Raw genomic sequence first — 16,918 nt, forward strand, 5'->3', positions numbered from 1 at the left:
AGGGTTTCTCTTCAGTATGAGTTACCTTATGATTAGTAAGGGTTGAGGAATCGTTAAAAGCTTTGCCACATTCTTTACATTTGTAGGGTTTCTCTCCAGTATGAATTCTCTTATGTTTACTAAAGCTTGAGGACATACTAAAGGCTTTGCCACATTCTTTACATTTGTAGGGTTTCTCTCCAGTATGAATTCTCTTGTGTTTACCAAGGGCTGAGGAATGGCTAAAGGCTTTGCCACAAACTTCACATTTGCAGGGCTTCTCTCCAGTATGTATCCTCTTATGTCTAGTTAGGGTTGAGGACCATAGAAATGCTTTGCCACATTCTTCACACTTGTAAGACTTCTCTCCAGTATGAATTATCTTATGTGCAGAAAGAGTTGAAGATCGATTAAAAGCTTTGCCACATTCTTCACATTTGTAGCATTTCTTTCCAGTATGAATTATTTTATGTGTAGTAAGGGTTGATAATTGCTTAAAAGCTTTGCCACATTCTTTACATTTGTAGGGTTTCTCTCCACTATGAATTATCTTATGTTTAGTAAGGGTTAAGGATTGCCTAAAAGCTTTGCCACATTCTTCACATTTGTAGGGTTTCTCTCCAGTGTGTACCCTCTTAGGTTTAGTAAGGGTTGAGGATTGCCTAAAAGCTTTGCCACATTCTTCACATTTGTAGGGTTTCTCTCCAGTGTGTATCCTCTTACGTCTAGTTAGGGTTGAGGACCATAGAAATGCTTTGCCACATTCTTCACATTTGTAGAGTTTCTCTTCAGTGCGTATCCTCTTATGTCTAGTTAGGGTTGGGGAGCAAATAAATGCTTTGCCACATTCTTCACACTTGTAAGATTTTCCTCTAGTATGAATTTTCTTATGCCCAGTAAGGGTTGAAAGCCAGATAAATGCTTTGCCACATTGTTCACACTTGTAAGGTTTCTGTCCAGAATGAATTATCTTATGTGTAGTCAGACTTGAGGACTGATTAAAAGTTTTGCCACACTCTTCACACTTGTAGATTTTCTCTTCAGCACAAATTATTTTATGCGTAATAAGGGTTGAGAGTTGCTTAAAAGCTTTGCCACATTCTTCACATTTGTAGGGTTTATCTTCAGTATGAATTTTCTTATGATTAGTAAGGGTTGAGGACCAATGAAAGGTTTTTTCACATTCTTCACATTTGTAGGACTTCTCTGTAATACTTATCGTATGTCTATTTGAATTTAAAAATTTATAGAAGACTTTCAAATATTTACCACATTGAAATACTTTGCTCCGGGTAGTTGTGAAACACTGGTTAAGTTTACTATAACCTTCTCTGTGCACCTTACACTCATCCACACTTTTACAACTTTTTCTTAACTGTAAATTCTCATGTCCACATTTTTCATATTTTCTCAGTAATACTTTTTGAAAAGAATCTTCCATGCCCTGCTCTGGCCAAAAGTCTTGAGCAAAATAAGGACGTATATCTGAAAAAAAAATTAAAAATATTAAATTACTCCACTGACTGAACTCAAATGAACATAGTTTTAAAATCTTACCTATAAAATTACACAAACTACATAAACAAAATAGCACTGCAAAATACCACAGGCCCTAAGTCTTTTTATTTATTTATTTTTTTTAGATGAGTCTCACTCTGTCACCCAGGCTGGAGCGCAGTGGCGCGATCTCGCCTCACTGCAAGCCCCGCCTCCAGGGTTCATGCCATTCTCTTGCACAGGCCCTAATTCTTTCATAGGCATATATATGTAACAAAAACATACAGATCAAATTACATCTATATTAATAAGTGTGTGCAGTGTCTTGGGTGAGCACAATGCAAAAAACCACACAGAAAAAAAGTAATCTGTTAAATTTACCCGACACAGCTTTTCCTGCTTCCCTAATAGCGTGCCTTTAGAGGTAAATTGCCAACTCTTGGTTTCTGTTTTAAAAGAAAGGTAAAATACTAGCCCATTCATTTTTATTTCTAGCTTTTAGGGGCTTTTCCTGACACTGGTTTCTGTCTCTTATGACATAAAGTGTTGAAAGAAACCATAGCATAATTTTGCATGACAGTTTGAGTGCTGAAACCAAAGAAAAATGTTACAGCAGCAGAGAGATCACAGTACCACAGAAAGGAAACAGGCATAGCAAGTGATTACTGACTTCTACAAAGTAACATGAGTAAACCCTCTTAATTAAAAATAAACACAAAATTTCAGACAACACGTACCCTAAGAACATATTGGAGAAATTCCCCTAATCATTAGACAAGATAGTTGTTTTCAGACTATGCCAGCACAAAACTACATTATGAAGACTTTGACAGGTAGCTTTTTTTGATGTCCACATCTCAAAGACTATAATATATACAAAATAGGGCAATATGATTCCACCAAAAATATAAAATTTTCAGAAAAAAATCACAAAAAGATGTGTACATTAATTTTAAGAATTGATAATAAATTGAATAATACTGATTAAAATAGGAACAGAGACAACTACAGAGAATCAGAAAAATGAAGATGAGAACAAAAATATTTAAGATTTCAAAAAAACAGAAATTGTGGAAGTAAAAATATAAAAACTGATCCTAAAAGTAAGAAAAAATGATGTAAATATAAAGAAGCTCAACAAACTAGGATCACAGAAAGATATTTATAATAAACACATATATAAGCACGATTTCAAAAGTCACAGCCAAAAAAAATCTTTGAAGCTGCAAAATAAAACTGATGTGCCAGGCCAGGCATGGTGGCTCACACCTGTATTTTAGGCACTTTGGGAGGTCAAGGCGGACAGATCACCTAAGGTCAGGAGTTCGAGACAAGCCTGGCCAACATGGCGAAACCCCGTCTCTACTAAAACTACAAAAATTAGCCAGGTGTGGTGGCGTGTGCCTGCAATCCTAGCTACTTGGGAGGTTGAGGCAGATCATGAGGTCAGGAGTTCGAGATCAGCCTGACCAACATGGAGAAAACTTGTCTCTACTAAAAATACAAAATTAGCTGGGTGTAGTGGCACATGCCTGTAATCCCAGCGACTCAAAAGGCTGAGGCAGGAGAATCGCTTGAACCCAGGAGGCAGGGCGGAGGTTGCGGTAAGCCAAGATCGTGCCATTGCACTCCAGCCTGGGCAAAAAGAGCAAAATTCTGTCTCAAAAAAAAAAAAAAAAAAAAAAAAAAATTGGTAGTTAATACGTATTAAGATTTAGCTTTCAAGATAAAAACATTTTAGCAAAATGTTGCATGAAAATTTCAAGATGATTAATAAGACTATATATTTAAATATATTTTGTGGTAAATTTTGTTTTTGACGAGTAAAAACAATAATAACTAAAAGAAGTACAGAGTTATGATAGTCTTAAATTATATTCACATTTAAAAGTATTTCTCCCACAAAAAAATAGATTCATAAATAAATAGGATATTGAAATTATAAGAATTTTATGACTACTGAGCTACACAGGATTAGAAAATCATTCACAACAAACCTACACAACAAATATACAAGTTATAAAAAACACAAAGATAACATTTATACTGGAAAACAAACAGAGATAATTCTATTGGAAAAATACATATGGCTCAATCATATTTGATTTTGCTCCAGACTGTCTTAAATTGCATAAAGTTAAATACTGGCATGCACAATTATTATACTAAAATGTCAAAGCATATATAGATGTGTGGTGGCATACCCTAAAATATATAACACAAAAATATAAAATTGCAAAACCAAATTAAAACATGGAATGTGAACCTTATTAGATGCCATCAACTAGATTAACATATTCATTAAGAAAATCTTAGAAGAAGAATATGGAAAAAAATAATACAGAGGTTACTTGAAAATAAAAAAGGGTGAGAACTTCCCAAATTTTGATGTAATAAAAGAAAAAAAACTCTAACCAATAATACTTGATTTAAATTTATTTCACTTTAAAAAGAAGAAGAAAATAAAAAATTTCCAAAATAAAAAGTGAGAATGTTCATCACCTCTAGCACAGTTCTACAAAAAAGTGCTAAATGGTGTCCAGGCTCCGTGGGCACATGCCTGTAATCCTGCAGTTTTAGGAGGCAAGTCTGTTAGAACACTAGAAACCAGAAGCTTCAGATCAGCCTGAGTAACGTCAGACTCTGCGTATAACAATAAGAAATGCTAACATGAGTCAGTTTTGTTTAAAAAAAAGCTACTAGACAGTATCATAAAACCATATATAAAATAAAGTTCTCTATTAAATGTAAATATACAAATACATAAATCTTTACTATCATGATGATGATGCTTAAAACCCTGAAAGATCTTCCACAGAATATTTAAAACAGAATAAAAATGGTAATTGTTGACACCAAGATCCCATTTTCAATAATAAATAGAAGATTCATATAAAAAGGAATAAGAAAACAGAAAACCTAGACAACACTATACACTGTATTTATTATTCTGCATATAGAGGAATACTTGAGAGTGGATAATTTATAAAAAAAGCAAGTTTATTTGGCTCACAATTCAGCAGATTGTATAAAAAGTGTGTGCCAGCATCTGCTTCTGGTTAGAGTGTCAGCAAGCTTACAATCATGGTGGAAGGTGAAGATTAATTGTACGTACCACATGATAACAGACAGAGCAAGTATGAGGTGAAGGAGCCAGGTTCTTCTAATAAACCAGCTTTCATTTGAATTAATAAAGCATACACATTTTGATTACCAAGAGGATAGTGCCAAACTATTCATAAGGACTTTGTCCCATGACGCAAACACCTCCTACCAGGTCCGACATCTAACATTTAGAATTAATTGTAGCATAAGGTTTGGGTAACATCAACATCAAAACCATATTATAGACCAACTAGGTTTAACAGACACGTACAAAACTTTTCAGTCAAAAACAAGGGAATACACAATATTCTTATTTGCACCTGGTGTACTCTGTTATGACACACACTAAGTTTTATTAAATTTAAGAATGCCAGGTCAGTGGTGTAGCTCATGCTTATAATCCCAACACTTAGAGAGACCAATGTGTGAGGATCACTTAGAGCTAAAAGTTTCTGGTCAGCGTGGACAACACAGTGAGACCCTATCCCTACAAAATAATTAAATAATTATTTAGACGTCGTACTTTGTAGTCCCAACTACTTGAGAGGCTTAGGTGGAAGATAACTTGAGCCCAGTAGGTTGAGGCTACAGTGAGTCAACATTATGCCAATACACTCCATCCTGGGTGACAGAGTAAGATCCTGTCATCAAACAAAAACAACAAACACACACTAAAAAACAAATAAATTTAAGAAGATCAATATTATCCACTTTGTGTTTTCTGATGAAAACTATATTAAACTGGAGATTAAAACTGAAAAATCCAAAAATACATTAAAATAAAACACTCTTCAACATATTTTTGCTCAGAAATAAAAAAATTTAACGTTTCAAAAATTTCAATACAACCTACAGTGGTAGACAAATTCAATATAATCTTTATAAAACTCCCAATAGTAGTTTTTTAAAGAAATATTGTTTGAGATGTTAAAATTTTATTATGAACTATAGCCAACCACCCACAGAAAAATACAAAGAGGCATTATAACTTCCAATTTTGAGACATATTAAAAGCAACAATAACAAAAACAATGTGGTACTCACACAAAGACAGATAAACAGATGAAAGAACAGAGTAGAGCCCAGAAATGAACTCTTCTGTACATGGCCAAATAATCTCCCACAAAATTGACATGAGCACACAACAGAAGATAATCTTTTCAAAAAATTGTGTTAAAAACTGAATATCCATACTGATAAAATAAAGATCAATTATTTCCTTAAACTATATGTGAAAATCTTTTAGACACAAGAAGATAACTTTTTTGTTGTCGTTGTTTGTTGTTGTTGTTGTTTTGAGATGGAATCTCGCTCTGCTGCCCGGGCTGGAGTGCAGTGGCACGGTCGGATCACTGCAACCTCCGCCCCCGGGTTCAAACAATTATCCTGCTTCAGCCACCCAAGTAGCTGGGATTACAGGCACCGGGCACAGCACCTGGCTAATTTATGTATTTATTTATTTATTTTTTTGAGACAGAGTCTCGCTCAGCCGCCCAGACTGGACTGCAGTGGCACGATCTCGGCTCACTGCAAGCTTCACCTCCCCGGTTCACGCCGTTCTCCTGCCTCAGCCTCCCAAGTAGCTGGGACTACAGACGCCCTCTGCCATGCCCGGCTATTTTTTTGCATTTTTAGTAGAGATGGCTATTTTTTTGCATTTTTTGCATTTTTGTTGGCCTGGCTGGTCTCGAAATCTTGACCTCGTGATCCGACCGCCTCGTTCTCTCAAAGTGCTGGGATTACAGGCGTGAGCCACCGGGCCCAGCGGCATAAATTTTTAATTTATTAAACACACATGGGGGAGGCGGGGCACTGTGGCTCATGCCTGTAATCCCAGCACTTTTGGAGGCCAAGATGGGTGGATCACGAGGTCAGGAGTTCAAGACCAGACCAGTCTGACCAAGATGGTTTCGAAAACCCGTCTCTACTAAAAATACAAAAAATAGCCGGGCGGGGCGGTGCGCGCCTGTAGTCTCAGCTACTCAGGAGGCTGAGGCAGAAGCATCGATTGAACCCGGGAGGTGGGGGTTGCAGTGAGCCGATACCGCACCATTACACTCCAGCCTGGGTGACAGAGCGAAACTCCATCTCTGCCTCTCTCTCTCTCTCTCTCTCTCTCTCTCTATATATATATATATATATACACACACATATATGAAACATATGACATTAGTCTTGGTGCCAAATTCTTAGATACATTAAATGCATGAGCAACAAAGAAAGAAAACAGAATTTTACTACACTACACTTAGAAATTTCTGCACATTTAAGTAAACATTTAATAGAGAAATAATACCTACTATAAAATGGGTGAAAATATTTACAAATTACATGTGATAAGAGTGAATATCCAAAAAATATAAACAACTTGTAAAACGGAGCAATAAAGTCGAATAACTTTATTTAGAAATAGACAAATAATTAAAATAAAATTTCATTAAAAAATTAAATGAAAAATTTGAAAGGACACACAAAATTACTAATTTGTAGAGAAATACATTAAAATCACAATGAAAAACAAAATCCCCTCACACCCACTTAAATGGTCACTATCAATTTTTTAAAAACACCAAATCTATTGATAATGCAATAAAAATGAAACCTTGGGCTGGGCACAGTGGCTCACACCTTTAATCCCAGCACTTTGGGAGGCCAAAGTAGGCAGATCACGAGGTCAGGAGTTCGAGACCAGACTGCTTAACATGGTGAAACCCCGTCTTTACTAAAAATACAAAAATTACCCGGGTGTGGTGACATGTGCCTGTAATCCCAGCTAGTCAGGAGGCTGAGGCAGGAGAATCGCTTGAACCCAGGAGGTGGAGGTTGGAGTGTGACAGTATCATGCCACTACACTCCACCCTGGGCGACAGAATAAGAATTCGTCTCAAAAAAAAAAAAAGAAGAAACTTACTGATTGTTGGTGGAAAGCAGGATGCACCCATTATTTTATAATGTTATAAATATACTTTAAATAAAATTATCAAATACAGCAATTCCATTTATGAATCTATATCTAAAATATGCATCATAGGACCTTGAAGACATATTTGATACAATGGAATATTATTCAACCTTAAAAAAAAAAAAACGGCCGGGCGCAGTGGCTCAAGCCTGTAATCCCCGCACTTTGGGAGGCCGAGACGGGCAGATCACGCGGTCAGGAGATCGAGACCATCCTGGCTAACACGGTGAAACCCCGTCTCTACTAAAAAATACAAAAAACTAGCCAGGCGAGGTGGCGGGCGCCTATAGTCCCAGCTACTGGGGAGGCTGAGGCAGGAGAATGGCATAAACCTGGGAGGCAGAGCTTGCAGTGAGCTGAGATCCGGCCACTGCACTCCAGCCTGGGCGACAGAGCGAGACTCCGTCTCAAAAAAAAAAAACAACTCTTGTCACATTTAAAGATACACTTTGAGATTATGTCAACTGAAATAAACTAGTAATGAAATGATGAATGTTGCGATTTCACTTAGATATATAAAATAGTAAAACTTGTAAAAACAGAAACTGGAAGGGTGTTTGTCAAGGGCCAGAGAGAGCATAAAATGGTGGGTAAATGTTATTTAATGGACACTGCATTTTAATTTTGCAAGACGTAAAATTTCTAGAAGTCCTTTGCATAACTATGTTAATACAGTTAACATGCCTGAAATATACAGTTTTGTTTTGTTTTATTTTGTTTTTTTGAGACAGGGTCTCAATCTGTCACCCAAGCTTGAGTGCAGTGGCACATTATGGCTCACTGCAGCCTTACACTCTCAGGCTCAAATAATCCTGCCCTTCAATCTCTCAAGTAGCTAGGACCACAGGTACACACCATCATGCCTGGCTATTTCTTAGATAAAAATGTTTGTAGAGAGGGTGTCTCCATATTTTGCCCAGGCTGGTCTTAAATTTCTGGGCTCAAGCAATCCTCCTGTCCTGGCCTCTCAAAATCCTAGTCTTACAGAAGTGAGCCACCACCATGCCTGGCCCTGACATGTACATTGAAATAGATTTAAGAAGTTAAATTATACATTATGTGTTTTTACAACAATTATTTTTGAAAAAACTAGAAAAAATAAAGAATTGTAAATTTTCTTGGAAATTACCTTCAAATCACAAAAGGGTTTTTTCACACAAAGGAAATACGTATTCATCATTAACACATGGTGAAAATAATGCTATTTCAAGGGCTACTCACTAAGATAAGATAAAACCAACATGAACTAAGAGGCTGGGCAAGGTGGCTCATACCTGTAATCCCAGCACTTTGGGAGGCCAAGGCAGGCAGATCACCTGAGGTCAGGAGTTCAAGACCAGCCTGACCAACATGAGAGAAACCCTGAAAGAAAAATACAAAATTAGCTGGGCATGGTGGCACATGCCTGATATCCCAGGTACATGAGAGGCAAGAGAATCGCTTGAACCTGGGAGGTGGAGGTTGCAGTGAGCCAAGATCACGCATTGCACTCCAGTTTCAGCAACAAGAGCAAAACTCCATCTCAAAAAAGAAAAAAAAATTGAGATAAGAAAGAATATATACAAGATAAGCTATAACCAAAATTGGTGTCATATTTGTAGACCTGAAAACACACACACATATATAATCTGATTGTGATACACATATGGCTCATTTATCTTTTAATTAAATCCCACATTGACTTAAAGTATACAAACAGAATTGTAAATTGTCTAAAATTATAACACATAAGTAAAGCCAAAAACACAATAAACTGATATTAAGAAACTTACACAAAAAAACACACTAATGTAGAACTGCAAGAAAATAATGAAAGAAGGGTTTACTCATAAAAGCTAGTTGGCAACATTAATGTACGTTAACAAATAATTTGTCTAGAAAACTGCAATGTTTGACTATAACTGTGCAGTCATGGAAGACAGGCATTTTAAATTATGGTATCTATTGTATAGCAATAAAATCCCAGAGAAAATGCAGTACAATCATAAATAGGAGATCCTAATGAGAAACTTAATAGAATAAGCATATAAAAGAAACTAGTGTCAATTTTTATGTTTTAAATATGTGCTATTTTTACACAAAACTACTGTAATTCAAGTTTAGAACCAAATATAGCCTTAAATAGCTAAATTATGTATATATTTAGCAGAATATGGTTTAGCAGAATATGGTTAGAGCTTCATATATAAAACAAATATTTGAGGAATAAATTATTTGCTGACAAAAGTGGCTGAAAATTCTGTAATTCCTATTAGCCTGCCTGCATACTAATTATCTAATTCAGGCACAACATGTACATTCTAGTATAATGTCCTAAATGTCTGAATCCAAAACTACAGACAAATTTGAAGTAGAAAATAAAAACAAAAATTTATATAGACAGTGACATTAATAAGATTAAAAAAAAATAAAAGGTGCCCTATTTGCTTATCTCCTGACAGCAAGGAAATTTGTCAGCCATTCCTGACAAAAATGTGTTTGTGAGAGAACCAGGCATCATGGTCCACCCCTGTAATGACAGCTACACAGTACATTAAAGGTGGAGAATTGCTTCCGGTCAAAATATTAAGACCTGCCAGAGTTATGGTGCAAGACACCATCTCAAAAATAAGTGTCTTTAAGAGAGCTGAGATCCAGGAAGGGAGTTAGGAAACTCTGCTGAAGCACAAGACTGAAGGTAATCCTTTTTAGAAGGTAGGCCCTCATTCAGGTGGCAAACTACAGGACTACTGTTTTTGGCTACAGATGAGAAAATGTTCCACCTAACTTGGTTCCACTGAGAATTTTGAACTTTACTCTGTAACCATCCCAAACCCTTCCCAGCCACAGTCTGGGGGAGGCCCTTCCAGAGGCCTTAAGAAAGACACCCATTTATAGCCTTGCTGGCAGGCCTGCAGACCTAGGTCTTTACTGTGGTCCCTGAAGCAGTTCCATGATTCAATTCCAGCTCCCTGAGCCACAGTTCATGGCCAATTCTGCCTATGTAGAAACCCATAGTGACCTGGGAAAATCCTTTCTTGTACTCAGTGAAAGCCATGCTCATCCACATCCTGATATAAGGCCCACCATATGCAGGCCTGACTGCAGAAACCTGCCTTTGGGTCTGCCCTGCACAGCAAAGTCCTGAAGGATATTCACTCTGTCCAAAAATTAAATGAGAATTACAACTATCCAAGCCCCTTTTAACAACACATCTAAAGATGGACCCTTGTGCAAGCCCAGCAGACTTAAGACCAAGCTACAACCCCTCTTCACTACAAACCCAGAGGGTATTCTATTACTATGGGGGCCTAACAAAAATAGATTTTTACTTTCTGAAACCAGTTTTTAAATACTTGAACAGGTGTTTGCTCCTTCAAGTTTACAGTCACCAATGCAAAACTATTGTTTCTTATTGTCAATGCTTCTATTTTAACATAGCACTGAAACTATGTGGAAAATGAAATAGTCAAAAGAAAAATTTAAAGTCATTGAAACTGAAGACCAATAAGTAAAATGTTGCTTTTTATAGATCATGTAATTATATATATATATATATAAACAGTACTTTAAAACCTGTTTAAACTAATGAATACAATTAGCAAGATATAAAATTAACATACAAGTGTAAGTTATGGTTCCATATACTTAAAACAAACTACTTGATAAAATAGAAGAAAAAAACAATGTTAATTACAATAGTAATGAAATAATCAATTTTAGAATGAATTTAACCAAAGAGCTCATAAATCTTTTAAGTGAAAGATATAGCAATGAACAAAATTAGAGGACCCAAATAAACTTAAAAATATTTTACTTTTATTGAAAGAAAAAGTATTGTGAAACTGTCATGTTATCCAAAGTAATCTCTAGATTCGATAAACTCCCTATCAGAATTCCATTGTTTTTATTCACAGTAATGAAAAATACAATCCTAAAATGTACATGAAACTACAATAAACTTTGAATAGCCAAAGCAATCTTGAAGAAAAAGAACAAAGCAGAAAGACATCAAATTTATAATTTCAAACAATATTTTAAGACCATAGTAATGAAAACAGGATGAAATGTGCAGAAAAATAAAGAACAACAACAAAAAAACCCAATGGAACAGAAACCACTACTCTCACGCATTTCAGACATAATGCAAAAACAGAACTTAAAAAACAGTTTAAAATAGAGTGTCTCAAAATTATGCAGGCATCTGTCTGTCCACAAAAACAAGAAAAAAGAAGTCAGATTGTGCACTCATGTATGCCATGAACAGTACTTTGGCTGTCACTGTAAACTTGAAGAAAGATAATTGTAGGGAAAGTAGAATTCTTAGAGAATGTATAAGCAGTAGCAGAAGTGAGAGTATAATTAAATAAAAAATTCAGGCTTCCCAGAAACTATTTCCTTTGGAACACAGCTTCTCAGATCACTTTAAAGACTTGCTTTCTTCTTGACTTTGGACCTCTCATCCATGCTGTCTGTTGTATTCACTCTCACCTACCTGGGGGTTTATCCACCATCTCATGTCGCTTCATATTCCAGGGCTCTTTTCCTTGCTCCAGACAGGTGATCAGGTCTGGCTTAGAGACAGCAATACCTGTTTTATTAAAAATAACTAACATGAATCTTGCTCATATTCTTCAATTGCCAACTTAGTAATGTGCTCAGTAAACAGGATATAATAGAATATTCTAATAAATTTATCCCAATACACTAATTTGTAACAGAAATATTTACATATTTAGAAAGCATTTTGATTTTGTAGGTTCTTAATTTTACTGCTTGGTACTACTGAATCAAAAACTGGTGATGACAATTAGATTTTAAGGTGTAACAGTATTTTATGCCACAAAACTTCTGAAATTACCACTAATCTAAAGTGAAGGACATAGATCAGCTCAGGAACATGGAAAGTTCAGGTCAAGATGAAACTTCTCGAAGAAATTCTTTTCTAAACAAACAACTCCCCAGGATTTTCTTGAAAACAGAAATCTGAAAGCATAAATTTCCAGAAAACATTCTACAAAAAAGAAATGAAGCCTGTAATCCCAACATTTTGGGAGGCCGAGGCGGGCGGATCACGAAGTCAGAAGATTGAGACCACCTGGCTAACATAGTGAAACTCCGTCTCTACTAAAAAAAATACAAAATCTAGCCAGGTGAGGTGGCGGGCGCCTGTAGTCCCAGCTACTCGGGAGGCTGAGGCAGGAGAATGGTGTAAATCCAGGAGGGGGAGCTTGCAGTGAGCTAAAATCCGGCCACTGCACTCCAGCCTGGGCGGCAGAGCGAGATCTGTCTCAAAAAAAAATAAAAAATAAAAATAAAATAAAATAATAAAATAAAATAATAAAATAAAATAAAAATAATAAAAAAAAATTAGCCAGATGTGGCGGTGAGCATCTGTAGTCCCAGCTACTCGGGAGGCTGAGTCAGGAGAATGGTGTGAATCCGGGAGGCGGAACTTGCAATGAGCCGAGATCGCACCACTGCACTCCAGTCTGGGCCATCTCAAAAGAAAAAAAAAAAAAAAGAACCACCACCACCATTAGTCTATATTAGAAATTTAGTAATAAAATTTTCCTTACCCAGGAAGACCAGGTTTCTGTAGTTCTCTAACATCACATTCCTATATAAATTCTGCTGTGCAGCGTCCAGACGTTGCCACTCCTCCAGAGAGAATTCTATGGCCACATCCCTAAATGTCAACAGTCCCTGGAAAACACACACAAACACACATATTTACAAAATGGCTATGGGTAGAATTTTTCATTTGACTCAAGGTAAAATGAGAAAGTGACTAGAACTGGTTTTGACTTATAAGAGTGGCTGAAATTATCCAATAAAATAATTGTCAACACACAAACATTTTGTAACATATTGTCTAACTGAGAAAAGACAGTGGCATAATATTCACAACATCAGTGTATATATGATACTTATCTAGATGATAAAGTGTAAAATTGAGGACATAAACACTAACAAGTACATTTTCGAGTGCTATATTTACATAATACAGAATGAGTTGTGTATATTTTTCAGATGAAAAAGGCATAGTTGTTTATATGTTTCCGACAAAATAGACATGTTGAGTTAGAAGGTACCTCTCAAATTTTAATGTGTATGATAAACTAGACATCTTGTTAATGCAGACCATTTTTTCAGGAGATCTGAAATAAAGTCTGAGTTACTGAATTTCTAAAAAGCTCACTAGTAATGCCAATGTTTTGACCCCAAAAGACTATTTTGTCAAACATTTAGTAAGTGGAAGAGCCTGTGTTTTCTTCAGTTTTTCTGTTCTGTAAACAAAGATGAGAGCTTTCATTTACCAAAACAAACAATGCAAAGAAAACCTAAAACAAAAGGGCAGTTGCCAGAATAAATGTGATAGTTCATACACATCACCTGCATAAAGATACTTAATGATGAAGAGAAAAATAACTCTATAGTGAAAAAATCTGTAAGAGAGTTTATTAAGCAAGTGAGTTATTAATGTCAGTTGCACTAGCACAAGTTTCTGTAGTGTTCTCATGCATCCAGAAGGACACAGCATCACTACTGAGATATTGCCCCCACGAAAGTAAATTATAGTCTGAATTTATCCATAAGAAAACAGCAGTTGTATGCAAAGTTCAAGATACAGATATCTTCCATGTTCTACAATTTTTAATAATGATTTTAAGTACTTTCTTTAACACCCAATAAGCAGGTATCTCCAGATAATTTTTTCCCAACTTTCTGGGTAACAAATGTCATCCCTCTTTATAGGAGCATTTTCTTAATCCTGTAATGCATAGAGATAATAAACAAAATAGAACCTCAACATTGTATGTTCTCCATCTTTACTAAGAATCCCAGGTTTTCTCCATAGAAAGAGATTATCCACACCTTTCCATGTTCAACAGTCATAAAGAGAACATTTTTAATATTGCAGATCATAAATTCATGGTGAGAATTCTGCGTGGCATATAAGAAGCCATGATGCAGAGAAGGCTGTGGTAGATAGAAAAGAAATATTTTTGAAGGACCCTTGACTATCATAAGCATTTCTTTTTTTTTTTTTTTTTTTTGAGACGGTGTCTGGCTCTGTCTCCCAGAGCTGGAGTGCAGTGGCCGGATCTCAGCTCACTGCAAGCTCCGCCTCCCGGGTCTACACCATTCTCCTGCCTCAGCCTCCGGAGTAGCTGGGACTACAGGCGCCCGCCACTTCGCTCGGCTAGTTTTTTGTATTTTTAGTAGAGACGGGGTTTCACCGTGTTAGCCAGGATGGTCTCGATCTCCTGACCTCGTGATCCGCCCGTCTCGGCCTCCCAAAGTGCTGGGATTACAGGCTTGAGCCACCGCGCCCGGCCAGCATTTTTTTTTTAACTGAGTTTCGTTCTTGTTGTTGCCCAGGCTGGAGTGCAAATGGCACAATCTTGGCTCAACAAAACACAACCTCTGCCTCCGGGGTTCAAGCGATTCTCCTGCCTCAGCCTCCCGAGTAGCTGGGATTACAGGCATGCACCACCACGCCCAGCTAATTTTATACTTTTAGTAGAGACAGGGTTTCTCCATGTTGGTCAGGCTGGTCTCGAACTCCCGACCTCAGGTGATCCACCTGCCTCGGATTCCCAAAGTGCTGGGATTACAGACGTGAGCCACCGCGCCTGGCCTAGCATAAGCATTTTAAAAAGTAGTTAAGACAAACTCAATAAGGAGAAAAAACACAGGTATAGAAGTAAAAATTTGCAAGTACTAAACCTGTAGCATTCCATGAGGCAGAGAGGACATAGCTCTTGATCTGAGACATGTTTAGCTGAAAAAAAGCCATTTTTTCTCTTTCTCCTCCTCCTCTCGAATTCTTTCTCAGATGAGATTTTCTGAATTACATCTGCATCTTGAGAATTTGCCTTTAATAATTTCAGCACCACATGTTTACCTGTTACCACCACACCCAAAGGCAGAAGGCCCAAGACACAAAACCTCTACCCATTTCTGTCCTGTATAACAGAAAAGATTCAGGAACAATGAGCTGCTCCACAGAGATAAAAATACAAGTTTCTCTTTTTTTTGTTGTTTTTTCTGTCCTCAGGTGCCCTCCCCTGCTACAGACACTGGCAATTTCTGCTACAGTAATATAAATATTGGCCACATTGTCCTGTCCTTACAAATCTAAATAGAACAGTTTCCTGGACCACCCTTTAGTGTAAAGGTAGAACTTAATGCTCATGAATGTATCTTGAACTTCTCATACTTGATTCTGGCACCTTAGAGTCACATGAGGCACCTAATTAAAATAAATAGATGTTTTCTTCAGAACATTGAACAGAAACTGTAAAAAGGGCACAAGTAAAGAGATTCCTGTAAATTGTTCATGTGACTCTAAGTAGAAGCCTGAGCTTATAACCGCTTACCTAAGCATTGTCACTCAAGCTTTAATTAGCTTATAAATCACTAGGTAAACTTGGCCCCACTCTATGTAATGTGATTCTGCAGGTTTGGAAATGGTCCATAAACGGGTGTTCTAAATAACTCCCCTGTCAGTGCTGATGTCACTCTCCCTGAGCTCATTATTAGCATTTGTTACAAAAATGAGGCACAGCACAGAGTCCCTTACACTCAGCACTCTTGTCACAACACAAATACTTCTGATACAAACGAAGACAACCATTCCCTATCTTAAAGTATATTACTTGCTGGCTCTTTCAAGTTCACAGAGAAAACATAAAGCAGCAATTTCTGAGTAAGTCTGCATTTAGAAAACAACATGTGCACATGTACTAATGCAATGTTTATTAAGCAGGTATTATGTAATCAATAGGATGTTACAGAGCACTGTGATAACTCATTATTTGATTTAATTCTAATAACAGCCTGTCAGTTGATACTAAGTGTTCAATAATTCTAAGGATTTAGAATAAGGACCCAGCATTTTTATTTCTTTTGTTTTTCTGTCACTAATTTTTTTTTAAATGCAGAGAATAAAATCTAAATATAGACAGATGAGAGGGATATAGATAGACTGTAAAGTAATTTAGATGAATTATTATGTTTATATTTACTATTTTGTGACTTGTGAATCAACTACTGCATCTGTAGGAACAGAAAACAGGTTGCTAAATGGAATGTCTCTGCAAACACAGGTTTTAACAAAAAATTAAAAAACTTAGACCCTATAATACATATTTTATATTTTCCATTTATCTGCTTTTGGTTTTCAGAAAATTGTGAGAACCAACTCTGAAAAGGCAACAGGATTCATCACCAAAAACTTTGATCTCTTCTAATTAGTTCTGTGAGGCAAGACTCCAGGGTAGGGCAAGACCTAAATAAGGCCTTCAAAAGGGTGAATCTAAACAGGGCTGAAGCAGGGTGTAGAGCTGATGTAAAATTCTGTTCTTTATGCCACTGGGGAGTATTTTT

The 16,918-nt window shown here is 36.6% G+C and overlaps 1 protein-coding gene across 1 annotated transcript in view; it reads right to left on the minus strand.

The window, feature by feature from the left end:
- The window catches only part of LOC105527485 (zinc finger protein 254-like), a 36,988-nt gene that overhangs the window by 3,308 nt on the left and 16,762 nt on the right, over positions 1–16,918 (minus strand). The window contains 3 exon segments of the mRNA XM_011963806.1: positions 3–1,464; positions 12,018–12,113; positions 13,102–13,228. Of these exon segments, the coding sequence (XP_011819196.1) occupies positions 3–1,464; positions 12,018–12,113; positions 13,102–13,228 (1,685 nt within the window).

This window comes from Colobus angolensis, unplaced genomic scaffold (genome assembly GCF_000951035.1).
Source record: "Colobus angolensis palliatus isolate OR3802 unplaced genomic scaffold, Cang.pa_1.0 Scaffold627, whole genome shotgun sequence".
Taxonomy (NCBI): Eukaryota; Metazoa; Chordata; class Mammalia; order Primates; family Cercopithecidae; genus Colobus; species Colobus angolensis.